This window comes from Cicer arietinum, chromosome 6 (genome assembly GCF_000331145.2).
Source record: "Cicer arietinum cultivar CDC Frontier isolate Library 1 chromosome 6, Cicar.CDCFrontier_v2.0, whole genome shotgun sequence".
Taxonomy (NCBI): Eukaryota; Viridiplantae; Streptophyta; class Magnoliopsida; order Fabales; family Fabaceae; genus Cicer; species Cicer arietinum.
Window position 1 is genome coordinate 8,237,051 of NC_021165.2, and position 13,826 is coordinate 8,250,876.

Sequence of the window (13,826 nt, forward strand, 5' to 3'; positions counted from 1 at the left end):
GCAGGTGCTTTTATTCAACATGAGCATAGGAGGATGGAATTAGCCAAACTCATGTCATCAAGAAATGGTAATTAATTGAGCATTTGCTATCCTATCTTTGTAGATGCAGTCCACAGACTGATAAATTAAAAATGAAACTTTTATTTTTTAATTTAATAGTCTGCAGTCGACTATATCATAAAATTGGATGCAGAGACTTGATTATCTATGTAGGGTCTTCATGTGATTATCATAAATATTAGTTACTTTGATGTATCCTTAAAATAGTCAAAAGATTTTGGGGATAAAATTTACGTTAAAAAAAAAAAAAGTTTTATGAAAAAATTATCCCTAATTTATTTTAGCTCTATTTTAAGCTATATCAAATATAATAATTTGTACACCCCAAGCACTCGGGCATGTATTCTTTCTTCACCTAATTAATTAATACATCAAGGCCTTACTTTTTTGTTGTAATTGTTTTGCTTTCGTTTGAATTTTAATGGCTTGTTGCTAATTAATAATTATTGACCTGTTTGGGTCAACTCCTTCAAATGTTCAAATATTCAGTTTAATTTAAGGAAATACTATAATTTATAATTCAAGAAATCTGATTCTGTCACCAACATAAAATTGATTGATAATGGTGTGGAAATCAACAATAAATAAATATAACAATTCATAAGACAAATAAAATAATGACTCAACTTATCAAATTTTCTGAAAGATTCTGTTGGTTTCCTCTGTTTTGGACTTGAATTAATAGGAGGTATATTTATTCACTATGAATTACAATGTAATTACATGATTTCTCTTCACATTGTTGAATGTTCATATATATAATCTTCTGTCTAGGAATCTAAGCTATCATTGAAAGTAATTATTGTCACAAACCGTGTAAAAAATTTCAAAATGGATCTGTGTAGTTTGACTGTAGAGGATCCAAGTCAAAGAATTTCGGCATTAGTGCCTTAATTATGAAGAAGCAAATTAGAAAAATCAATTCCCTTAGACTTGTAATACCCCTTCTCTGCATTTGTCAATCTACCTTGGAACATTCTCCACTCCATGCCACACCTCTCCTTAACCTGTCACCAATACCATGCAAAATAATAACATATATATACACATAACAGAATCAAAGTACATTTTCAAAAACTATACATTATATTAATAACACAGCTTATTGATCAACTAAGGTGACATTTTTAATGTGAGAAATAGAAGCAAAAATACTATATTATGAAATGTTCATAACATACTGCGCGCCATGCCGTCTTCCCAGTTTGTGCTTCTCCCTATCGATCAAGCAAACAAGAAAAAATATAATATTAAATTTATAAAGCTTCATTTGAGTGATATAACTAGCATCAAACATATATAACATGATTAATCATAGACAGAATAAAAAAAATTACCTGATCTCCTAGTGATGGAATACCTTGGTGAACAATCCATTGAGCATCAACAACTCCAATTTTTTCATGGGCAGGCTATACACATAATAGGTAGTGTTAGTTCAAAGTTCCATAGCATATCATAAATTCACAATTATAATCTATGAAACATAGATATATCCGACACGACACTGATACCGTAATAATTTGAGAAAATAAATTAATTGAATGTGATTAATGTGTTGGTGTTGGAAACCAGGACACGCATTTGATCAGAAGTGTTCGTACTGCATAAATTACATTATAATAAAATAAATAAACCTATTTACCTCAACACATTTTCTAAAAGCAAAATCAAGACCCCATCCATGGACAAATTCATTCTGCAAAAACCAATATAATGTGTTAAATTCATTCTGCAAAAACCAATATAATGTGTTATTGTCATAATTTATTGGAAGCCAATAGCCATCATCAAAGTACTAATGGATGATATTAGAAATAGGTTAAGTGCAAAAGAGTGACCGTGGAACCTGAATCATATGCCACACACAGCGCCACGCGTCACGCGAAAACACAGGAGCCATAATCTCAACAAATGCTGCACAAGGAGGAAGAAGAGGGTATTTACACTTCCCTGGTTTCTCTTGTGCTTGTCTAATAAAAAATGAAAAAAATAAATAACCAGTCAAACACAAAAATAAACAAATTCTTTCACATAACTTACAGTACAAGAAAACTGTGATCCATCATTAATTCTTACTTGTGAACTTCACTATCATTTCTTCTCTTTGTCATATTCCAACACAGCCCTTTATTAGGTTCTAAAGCAGGCTGTGAAATCTCCAAGCCATGCTTCTTTACTAGTTTTACGTATCTGCAATTGGAATTAGAGATATTCATGAAACTTCCTTAACAAAACCAAAACTAGCTAGAACTCTAAGAAAATATATAATATATACCATAATATAAAGAAGCTCTAAAGTAACAACCAATTCAGATAACAGAGATGTTATGAAACTGAAACAACCGAATTAAATTAAAACGAACACTAATAAAGAGTTTAATTGCTATGTACTGTCGGTGTAAAAGGTTTTACATTGTCAGCACATCACAATCATTCATGGAGATGACTTTAGCGGTAGTTATAGTAAAAGTCAAACATCTCTAATGATCTAACAGTTGTGATTTATTGAGTGTAAAATCTTTTTACACTGAAAGTGTATATCAATTAAATCCTATAATAAAAAACAATAAAATACACATACGATGAAGCACAATAGAAAAGTTGTCAGACGAATGCGTCAGTGTCCATCTTTCTAGTATAATATATATCCAATACTACTACTTACTCTTCTGCATTAAAATTCTCAACCCCCAAGTCTTCATCCCACATGAAAATATACTCATATGATGCCACAATATCTGGATGCAGAAACCTCTTGGCATACCACCTAAGAGGATAAATAAATAAATAACAGAAAACTTTGAGTTTGGCAAACAATAGTAATAGCAAGTGTCACAATGAAAATTTGTAATCCAAATAGTAATAGCAAGCAGAGGATTTATTTACCACTTGGTTTGTTTGTGAACACTCACATGAATAGCCTGTTTAGACCACTCAAACTCATCCCATTCGGTTGTTCGGCCATCATAATGAAATAGAAGGATTGTGAAGTCCTTTGAAAACTGTTCAAGTGGCATAGTCTTTTAGTTTAAAGAAACATATACAAGCCTATGGAAAGAAAGAGAGTGAAGACCTTTTTCACAGCTTCATCAATATTCTTTTTCTGCTGATACCCAACAGTGAAAGTCACAAGGTACTTTGGCTTAGATGTTAAATCCTGCAAGTTAACTTAATCAAATTCGCTGTACATAGAAAAACCTATGACAACAAAAATATCAGAAACCCCTAGTTCAGATTATCTTAAAAACAAACGAATAGTATTTTTAAATTTTGCCTAATTCATCATTACAAAATCGATTTTGTAAGGATGAGTTCGGTCCACTATAAAAAACATAGTGTGATATCAAGAGTCATCTATTCAGGCCATCCACTAAATTATGTACGCATCGAGTTCAATACTTGCTGAGAACATGAATAGGTAAATTGGAAAACACTCAAGTTCCATATTGAAAAGAGTGTATAATGTCCTAACCTTACCTTACAAGTGGCTTTGAAATAATGAGTTATACTCTATATAAACAAACCCAATAAATAGCTAGAAGGAAAATGCACATATATTAACCTAAGTCTTCTAACTTACCTGATATGGCTTAACAGCACCTTAATATGTATTTAGCTACATTTTTTAATGATAATTGAAGTCTATACGTAGATTGATTGAGAACATAAAGTGTTCAATTAATTATACTGACCTCACTGGGAAGACCCCACAATCTGCGCAAGAAGAAATCTGAATGAGCGTTAACAATTCCAGGAGGTAAGCTTTCTGCACCTTTAGGATTTGTTGGAACCCAAATCTGCATACAATCATCAAAGTAAGTGGCAATTGTTTAATTATAATGCAGACTTGTACAATTCACATTTTCAAATGTTACATAAGATTAGAATCACATTTCAAATCCTTTTAACAATAGTCTAATATAATTGATTAATAAACATGATGAAACTATTTTTTCCCTCCAACTTTCTTGTATCACTGTGAACCTATGAACTCTTAACAACCTTGATCATAAGTATAGAAGTATAAGATGCAAACCTTTGCTGGATTATTCAGTAGCTGATCTTGTGATGAGGTGCTATCATCATTCTTCATAAAAGACCACGCATCGTGACCTCGAATGCAAGACAGATCAATGGAAGGAAGCAAGCTAGATGGAAGATTCAACTAAAAAAAATAAAATTAAGCATTGTTAGAGTTCCATTCTAAAATCAAATAACATAGTAAAATAAAAAACATGAATCAAAATTCAATTTAAGCACCTTTGTTGTTGATAATGTTGGGAGTGATATTCCTATAATTAAGCCTAAAAATCCTCCAAAGAAAAATATCACAATAAAGCTCATACTTTCATTTGGTTTTCTCTTAGTAATACTGCAACCATAAAAAAATTAAGCAAATTTTTAGCATATGTTAAACTTGTTAGGATCAAACAGAATAATAAAAATGTTATCTGAAAAGATTAAATAGACTTGTGAGTAACTAACCTCATTATATCTAAAATTTTCTGATTGTATCTTCCATATAAGAAAACCAAGATGTTTTTAAATGAACACAAGACCTCCTTAAAATGCAAAGAAGATATATATAACTAAATTAATTGAAACCAGAAAATGGTTCAAAAGAAGTAGTAGAAAAATAACATAAACCCAAGTAGAAAGCAGTGCTTATAAGTGTAACCGAAGCAACCAATGTTGAAACAAATGAAGTATGACCAATAAAGAAATACACGTGATTTCCCCCTAACATTTTCCGCAAGTTACTTATATGGTCTATTTAATAAAATAAAATACGCAACCGCGTAATATCCACTATTAAATAACTATGTGCCACTTTCTTTGTAATACAAGAAATATTTTAGGAAGATTATTGTTTTTATTTTTTCTGTCAAGCCCCATAGCATAAGTGGAAGGAGTGGTACCCTTGCTGCAAATCGGGAAATTTTTTATAAATAATTAAAAGTAAAATGTGTTGGTTTGACCAAAAAGGCATGTTATATTTCAAGAATTTTATTACAATGCCAATAAAGCAATTCCTTTAAATTGTTCAATGAACACAAAAAGTTCGATGTTATTTACACTTTAGATACCAATTTCAACGTAACATTCATAGTATATAATAACTCCTAATACCACCAAAAAAAATACTAACAATAATGCTAAAACCATCTCCAATGCAATTCCATGTCTTGTTCCTTAAAACACATGCTAGCGAGACCCCAACTTTTTAAAAAGTCTCTTCCATAAAAAATGTAAAACTAGTGTCTCTTAACATCAAAAAAAATATATATATATAATGAATGTTACCCAAAAGACTCATTAATAACTAAAGTATAAGAGAAATTATTAAAATAAGATTTATGTGGAAGTCATTTAAGGAACTCATTTAAAGAACTAAAATTGAAACAAAAATTGTTAATATTACTAAAAAGTGATGTGACATGTAGAAATAATTAAAGGAACCCAAAATAAACTAATTAAAAACAAATATTAAGAAATCAAATATAGAAATAGTATTTCAGAACTTGTGTATTTAATAGTTCAAAACTAGAAGTATAATTCAACTTAACTTGTCTCCAACAATCAATACATGTTTAGTTTCCCCAATTTGTGATTTTTTCAATTCTAGCAAATTACAAAGCAATTGAATTGATTAATAATGATAAGCCATATTTGATTGAATTGATGAATAATGATAAAAATCGCCCAAAAGATTAATCGGTGACCATAACAACCAACCATTCCACACCCACTTGGGATTTGTGAATCCTTAAAATTTGATTTTTCAAGAGGTTTGACAAAGCTGATAATGTCCATATACCGTCCCAAATCAACTACGTTAAGGGTTACTTCATTGTCCTGTCCAATTTGGGTATAACAGGCATCCCATAGATCCTAAAAGAACATTACAATCGGATACACATTTACCCTACATTTAATTTTCTATCTTTTAGCTCTGGAATTCTACATCGAATTGTTTTGATCTTAAACGGTAATTCTCTAAACAGTGATTGCCAAATAACTACTATGATGACTAACCAAAAAACAATTCACTGTGAATGAACTGTAAGAAGACATATATTTCGTGTGTAAATGGAAGGCAATGTGGTGGTGGTGGTTGTGTACAAGTCAACTTTCGCCATCATTCTCTAAGGATCAGTTGAATTAAACAAATCGATTCCCACAGCCTTGTAGTATGCATTTTCTGCGCTCGCCATTCGACTCTGGAACATTGTCCACTCCTTTCTACACCTCTCCCTCACCTGGAATCAACACATTGAAACCATGTCTTTACATTTACATAAAATAACAACTTCATCCATTATAACACAGCTTCTTGATTAATTAAGACAATTATAATGTCAGAAAAGAAGCCAGCAAACAAAATATCATATGGAGGGGATAAAGATAAATGATTAAAAAACCAGAGAGATTAGGATGTCAAGCTGAACTGTATGAAACATGCATAACATACCCCCTGCCATGGCGCTGTTCCAGATTTTGATTCTCCCTATCAAAACACGAAAAAACAAATAAGCACCTTAATTCTGCAATATGAGTACAAATTATAAAGACCAACAAGAGTAATCATGAAAAACAAATTACCTGATTCCCTAGTGAGGGAATACTTTGATGAATAATCCACTGAGAATCAACAACTCCTATCTTCTCATAGGCCGGCTACACAGCATAGCGAAGGTACTTGAATTAATGTTCAAGAACATATAGAAATTTCAATAAATAGAAATTAGAAAAATTAAAGTAATTAGAAATGGATTCACCTCCACACATTTTCTAAGAGCAAAGTCAAGACCCCATCCATGGACCAAGTCATTCTGAAGCTCCCACAAGGTTACAATCATAATTAATTTTAAGACACTATTGAGCATTTAAACAAATATTCAACAACTAAACAGTGTATATTAAATAGAAAAAATAGTAGGCATCAAACCTGGATCATATGCCACACACAACGCCATGCATCACGTGAAAACACTGGAGCCATAATCTCAACAAACCTGCATGCATAGCACAATTAGATACAGCATGGTATAGGTTGATAAGTGATAGCATCAACTGATACTTACGCTGCACAAGGAGGCAGATGAGGGTCACTACACCATCCTGGTTTTTCTTCTGTTTCTCTAATTGAAATCAAAGAAGTAAACAACAATTAACATTCGTTTACATAACAAGCACCAGAAGAAAGTTGGGACTGAATTTTAATCATTCTTACTTGTGAACTTCACGATCACCTCTCCTCTTTGTCATTTGCCATGTCAGCCCATTATTAGGTTCCAAACCAGGCTGTGAAATCTCCAATCCATGCTTCCTCACCAATTTTAAGTATCTGCAATTCAAATCAGGGAAGTATATAAAACCAGAAATAAATCCTTAGGTATATAGATATTCTGGATCTGATTTTGATTCCGTGTCAACATAACAATTTTTTACACTATCATCTAATTGCATATTAACAAGTTCAACCATGACAACAATCAAATTAAAAGGTTAAAATTGTTAATTAGGAATTAGCACATAATTGGATGATAGTGTAAAAAGCTTGACAAAATAATATCAAAATTAAACTCTGGATAGCATATCATATCAAATACTCACTCCTCTGCATTAAAATGCTCAACACCAAGATCTTCATCCCATATAAAAATATAGTCATAAGGTGCCACAATGTCAGGATGCAGAAACCGTTTAGCATACCACCTAGGAGGGAAAACAAATAAACAATCAAATGCTTAATATAATGACTTGATTGAAAGTTTGAAATAGCAAATAATTTTATTTTTAGTTGGGCGAACAATATTAATGGTAAAAGTCACAATGAAAATTTTGTTATCCATAATATATTCATGTTCAAGCAATGAACTCGTACCATTTTGTCTGTTTGCGAGCACTCACATGAATAGCTTGCTTAGACCATTCAAACTCATCCCATTCAGTTGTTCGGCCATCATAATGAAACAGAAGTATAGTGAAATTCCCTGAAAACTGTTCCAAGTAACAGATATAGTTCAAAGACATGTACACAAGCCTATGCAATGAGAGAGAGAGAGAGAGAGAGAGAGAGGATAGAGAGAGAGAGAGAGAGATGACCTTTTTCACAGCTGCATCAATATTATTTTTCTGATCATAACCGACAGTGAAGGTCACGAGGTATTTCGGCTTTGAGGTTAAATCCTGTGAGTGATAGCTAAATCAAATGTTGGGTATATACATAACCTACTACAATAAAATAAAATGAAAAACATCTGAGGTCTCTCTTGTCCAAGAATTTAAAGATTGACCTAATACCAGAAGCATAAACTCAAGCTAGAACGAAAGGGCACATGTGCCAAACCACACAAGTATTCTGCGTTCTTTCCCAACTTGTTTCAGTCTTGGATTTAGGGTGTTATATCAAGTATATTTAACGAAAACATACAAAGAATATGGTTAAAAAACGGAAGATTCCTTTTACAAGTTTTAGTAAATATAGTAACAAGGACCTTAACCTGTATTTAACTGCATTATTTTTATGCAATAGGTTTCACACATAAGCTGTTTTACGATATATACCTCACTTGGCTCACCCCACAATCTACGCAAATAAAAGTCTGACTCAGCTTCAATTATCGCCGGAGGTAATCTTTCTGCACCTCTTGGGCTTGATGGAACCCAAATCTGCAGACAATCATGAAAATATGCAGCAATCATTATTTCAGCATTAACAAACCATTTTTCCTAATATTTATATCTATATATTATATAATACGGGATCATACTAAAAAGTTGATAGGACGCCCAATAGTCTTATTATGGTAACAAAAAGGACTGGGACAGAAGAGGATGTTATAATGGACATGAAGCATGAGAGCTTAGTCTCTTTTCTAAGGACTGAAAAGTGTGTCTCTGGTTATCCACTGTAGAGAGCTTAGTCTCTTGACTTTCTATTGATTTTTAATTTTATCTGCATTTCAGCTCCCTATCATCTTATTTTCTTCTCTGCTATCAAAAGTCATCTCCAAAAAGAAGCAGGAGGTGTTCTGATTCTCATTACTGCCCGTGCTTTATCTCATTTTGCTTTTCCACTTTTGGAACATCACCTCAGCAGTAATTTCTTACATTAAAATAATCATATTATGAATTATTAAAAGCAGCCAGTTCTGGTCATAAGGCATTCTGCTTTATACATAAAAATTCTCTGATTTGTTGATGCTGAAATAGTGTGTGCATGTACACGCACGTGCATGTGTGAGAGATTTCACACATGGGTAGCAACAGCAAGCAAGGTTGATGTAGAATGTGTGTGCGCGTGCATGACTGAAGTTAATTTCTAGGTTGTGGAAAGCTTGTCGTGTTCCTCTTATGAACATTAATTCCTTAAAAATAATTAATGTAAAAACAGAGAGGGAGAGAGAGCAGCATCAGCAGAGTAATAATAACAAACATATAACTCCAGCGCCTTACTTGACCAGAGAACCTCAATTTTCCCTCTACTTAATCTGGAGAGCCTAACTGCTATAAGCCTACAACCCTTTAAAGTCGATTCTCAAAATCTTAAAGATAAGTAATAGCAAATTAAGTCATATTGACAAAAATTACTTCATTCCTATTGCCCACCAACCCATCCTTACCTCTGTACCATCCTTCATTCAACTAGTGCATGGATCACTAATGAGTTTATGAAATGTTATTCAACTATATAATAATTCAATGAAGCTCTGTCCTTCTTAATGGAAGAACTTATAAACCTTCTCTAACCCGGTAACTTTCCTTCACAATGCTGACAGGATCAGAAGTGTACCTTCAACGTGTCATTTAATAACAGATGTTTGGATGAGCTGCTGCCATTATTCTTCATAAAAGACCGAGCATTGGTACTTGCATATTCATCTTCAATGGAAGACACGTCAATGGAGGGAAGAAGACTGGATGAGATATTCAACTGCAAATTGGAAAGCACTGTCAGAGTTCCATTATTAAGTCTAACAACAACATTAAAGAATCAATTTAGGTTTACTCAAGCATAAGGTATGCCCAAAAAGAGGATACTCAAAGTCTGCACCTTTGTAGTTAATGTTGGATATGATATCCCTATAAAGAAGCCAAAAATTATTCCAACAAATGTTGTCAAAATAAGCCTCATACTTTCACTTGGTTTTCTACTGCAGCAAACAAGATAGAAATTTCATTTCAACATAGTTTCCAATATTAATTAGCAAATACAAATTTCTCAAAAAACAAACAACAAAAATTTGGCTGTAAATGTTAGACCTGCGTGTACTGATCGCCATTATATCCAAACTTTTTTTATTGTATGTTCATAAAACTATACAGAGGAGCTATTCTTCACTATTTAGCAAGTGCAACATATCCACGCAAAGATGCTTGTTTTAAGAAAACAAGCCCTGTTGAAAATACAAAGAACTAAACATGTTAAAATGGAACCAGAAAATAGCTTGAAATAACAAAAAAGGAAAATACACCGAAGTATGAGCAAAATATTAGATTTTGGAATACAGTACTCCCCAAGTATCCCCATTATAACACAAGACTCTTGATATATTAGAAGTGTTATTAGTAGCCCCACTGGGTCAGGCTTCTGCTAGTTGTACAGCATACTTAATTAGCTAATTTTGGAAAGACCTAGTGCCTAACTCAAGGTGTCACTACTTTGAGATTCATGGTGTCTACTTCATCACTTTGTGCATAGGGAGTGTATCTTGTAGAGTATCTTCAATGTTGTTACTCATTGTTTGGATTGATCATAATGTTGTTAGTTCAGTTTCAAGTTTCAACTATTTCTATGAATACTCCAAACCACGGTGTTACTGCTACCTATAGACTATTGGGATAAGTTCCCAATAATTGGCTATGTCCAAGCTCAAAATGACATTAAGTTTGTAAACTTGTGAATGGTGAACTACTCTCTGGAAAAAATATTCCTTGCCAGCTTCCATCACATGGGATGAAATATATGTTCCGCAAGTAAGTTGTGCATGGAGTGTTTTTTATTTTATAGAACAGTAAACCTAGAGTACTCCTCTGACTATGGTTTCAGGTACTCAATGAAAAAAAGTAAATCTTAATATTATACACTTATGCGAAAAACTGTTATATGTCTACAAACAGGCTCACCATAACCAACCACCGTGTAATAGGATGGTCCTATTCTGTACAACAAGATGAGACAACATAGGATGAAAACCCTAAATAAACAATCCCAAATCAAAAACCTTAATTTCAAAATCAAATTCTAAAATTATTTGCCCATTTTACATTACTTTGGTAAATCAACATCCCAGTCCACACATCACACATGAAGTTTCCCAAATCCAGTTTTCTGTTTGGCTTTAGTATGCCTGTTTGGTTTCATTTTCTACATATTGGTCATGGTTTCTATTCTGTTGGCTATGCTTCTCCCTGTTTGGTTCTGTTTGGTTCTAACCGCCATTGTTCAGGCTGTATTATTTTCCAACCACACACTGTTACAAGTACAAGCGACATTTAACATTCCAAGGTTTTTGGATTTCCTTAATTCTTAATATTTTAAGCTTCCAATGAAGTTTTTGATTCATTTATAAATTGTTTTGGGCCTCAATATATATGATTGTTTGTCACGATACAACTGCTTTCAAACATTGTCTCTTCAGTCTTCATCCTTGGCCATCCAATTTACTGAACAATTTTTCAGGCAGTAAACCATCCTATTCATCTTGTTGTTTATTCTCCAGAAGTTATTCAGTGTTTAGGATGTCTCATTTCCTCTGTTGTCCATCTAATGTCTCTTCAGCACTATATATTTTTTGGATATTCTTGGCCACACAACATTATGAACTTCTGTTCCGGCTATGAACTAGTCTAGCCATTTTCATGTATTGTTTACAGCAATTATTAAGCATTTAGGGTTCTCATTTTCTCGGTTGTCATTCCAGCATCTACTCAGCAATATTTGTGACAGAGAAAACAAACAATTTTAGAATTTTTCGTTTTGACCAAGCAGCAGATCCCAAGCTTCAATTAGTAGCTTTTGAAGTCACCGTGATTTCACCCTAAATTCAACGCGGTTGCAAAAAAGTGTGAAATCTAACCCCCAAAGTTTCAACATACTGCATTTCTGGAGGCATGGTGGGTGATTGAAAATTGATTTTCCCTAGGCAAAGTGATTTTGGTAGGATTGACTATTTTGTATTAGAATTGATTTTCCTCCAAACCTTGCTTTGACTAAAAGTGCTAAAAAGTAGCTTTTAGGTTGAAATTTTACTGAGTTTTACATCAAACATGCTTTTTAAAGTAAAAACATCTGAACATAGATCGCTTCATTTCAAACTCCATTTAACCAAATCAATTTTACAAAATCATGTTTGACAAACACTAACTGAAATATACACTTGGTGCATGTTGGAATTCACTTTTGGAGAGAGAAAAGTGATTCTAGACACATGGAATTGATTTTGACATGTTAGTGTATTCTCGAGTATAATCATTTTTATCCATAGTAGCAAACATGCTGTAAATATTGTTGTCAACATACATCCAACTGGATTTTTCTTTATCATATTGTGGTAAGGGAAACAAAACCATGGTCTTAATTAAATGCAAAATCAATTTTCTTATATAATTACCAAGTTGACAATAATATAAGAAAATTGATCAAGTGTTGCACAAATTTCAAAAAACAAGTTTCAAACATTTTCCACCAAATAAGTCTACATGACCAATTGCAGGATGAAATTATTCCCAATTTTTTTAACAAGTTACATGTTTTTAAACTTAATAAGCAAAAAAACATGTGATTTTCCCCAAATAATCGCCGCAAGTAACTGATGTGCAACTTGGTAATATACTAATATTCCAAATACATTCCACAACCAATCACATAACCATCGACCATGTGCTACTTTCGTCAATCACACGAACATTCAAATATTAGCAAATTATTACGAACTAAAAAAAATCACACACATACATATATATATGGTTACTGAAAAAGGATTTTCGGTGAAGTGAGAGAAAATCATACCTGGAATAGACCTAATAGCACGCCGCAAGATCTGGCAAAAAAAAAACACAAGAACTCGGTGATAGCTGATAATGAAATCTGAAGCCTGTGATTATAGTGTTAGTGATGATCGAGAAGAACAAACGTGAAAAACAATGAATAAGCGATTATCGTGTGGAATCTTCTCTTTAAAAACACTACGAAAGTGACGGTTATGTACTAATTTTGGAGGAACATTCTTCTTGTGCTCTTCAATTCTACTACTTGTGAAATAAAGTTGGGAAAAAGAGAATGCAGGCAGAAATTTAAATTTTTCCTAAAAGAAAAAAAAATTAAGTTTAAATGGAATTAAGTTTAGTGTTTTATATTTTAATTAAAAAGAATTAAGTTTAGTTGTAAGGTCTTTTGGTGATAAATGTGATGAAGTAACTGTAAATGGAGGAAATTAGGTGGAATAGATGAAAGAATTTAAGTGACTTTTCAACCAATTTCAATTCATTGTCTCACCGACGGCTACTCTTTATATTCTGATTTCTTTATCTAATTAGATTTGATGATGGGTCTCTTCTTTAAAATAATTGATTGCTATGTTGTACTACTGAATATAAATAAAAGTAGTAATTAAAAAATTAATGCACATGATTTTATATCCTAAGGTAATGTAAACTCATGTCAATATCAGATTAATTTTGTCAATTTTGTTCCACATATTTTTGATAGAATTAATAAAAGTAAAAACACTAAATTACAAAAAGAAAAAATTTAC

General features: G+C 32.5%; 2 protein-coding genes across 2 annotated transcripts; both read right to left on the bottom strand.

Annotated features, from left to right (window-relative positions):
- Window positions 1-661: 661 nt before the first annotated feature.
- Window positions 662-4,793, bottom strand: LOC101498637 (uncharacterized). The gene is made up of 13 exons (XM_004504068.4): window positions 4,549-4,793; window positions 4,324-4,435; window positions 4,100-4,228; window positions 3,756-3,860; window positions 3,137-3,220; window positions 2,950-3,065; window positions 2,729-2,830; window positions 2,140-2,253; window positions 1,910-2,033; window positions 1,706-1,759; window positions 1,398-1,472; window positions 1,242-1,277; window positions 662-1,067 (listed from the first exon to the last, which is right to left on the bottom strand). Exons 1-13 carry the CDS (start codon window positions 4,551-4,553, stop codon window positions 951-953), a joined length of 1,173 nt encoding a protein of 390 aa, XP_004504125.1. The 5' UTR covers window positions 4,554-4,793; the 3' UTR covers window positions 662-950.
- A 1,008-nt stretch (window positions 4,794-5,801) lies between these two features.
- On the bottom strand, window positions 5,802-13,510 carry LOC101498964 (uncharacterized). Its single transcript, XM_004504069.4, has 15 exons — window positions 13,082-13,510; window positions 10,333-10,466; window positions 10,124-10,223; window positions 9,863-10,003; window positions 8,635-8,739; window positions 8,173-8,256; window positions 7,952-8,067; window positions 7,681-7,782; window positions 7,298-7,411; window positions 7,149-7,205; window positions 7,013-7,079; window positions 6,843-6,896; window positions 6,667-6,741; window positions 6,536-6,571; window positions 5,802-6,323 (listed from the first exon to the last, which is right to left on the bottom strand). Exons 2-15 carry the CDS (start codon window positions 10,350-10,352, stop codon window positions 6,210-6,212), a joined length of 1,185 nt encoding a protein of 394 aa, XP_004504126.1. The 5' UTR covers window positions 10,353-10,466; window positions 13,082-13,510; the 3' UTR covers window positions 5,802-6,209.
- Window positions 13,511-13,826: the final 316 nt, after the last annotated feature.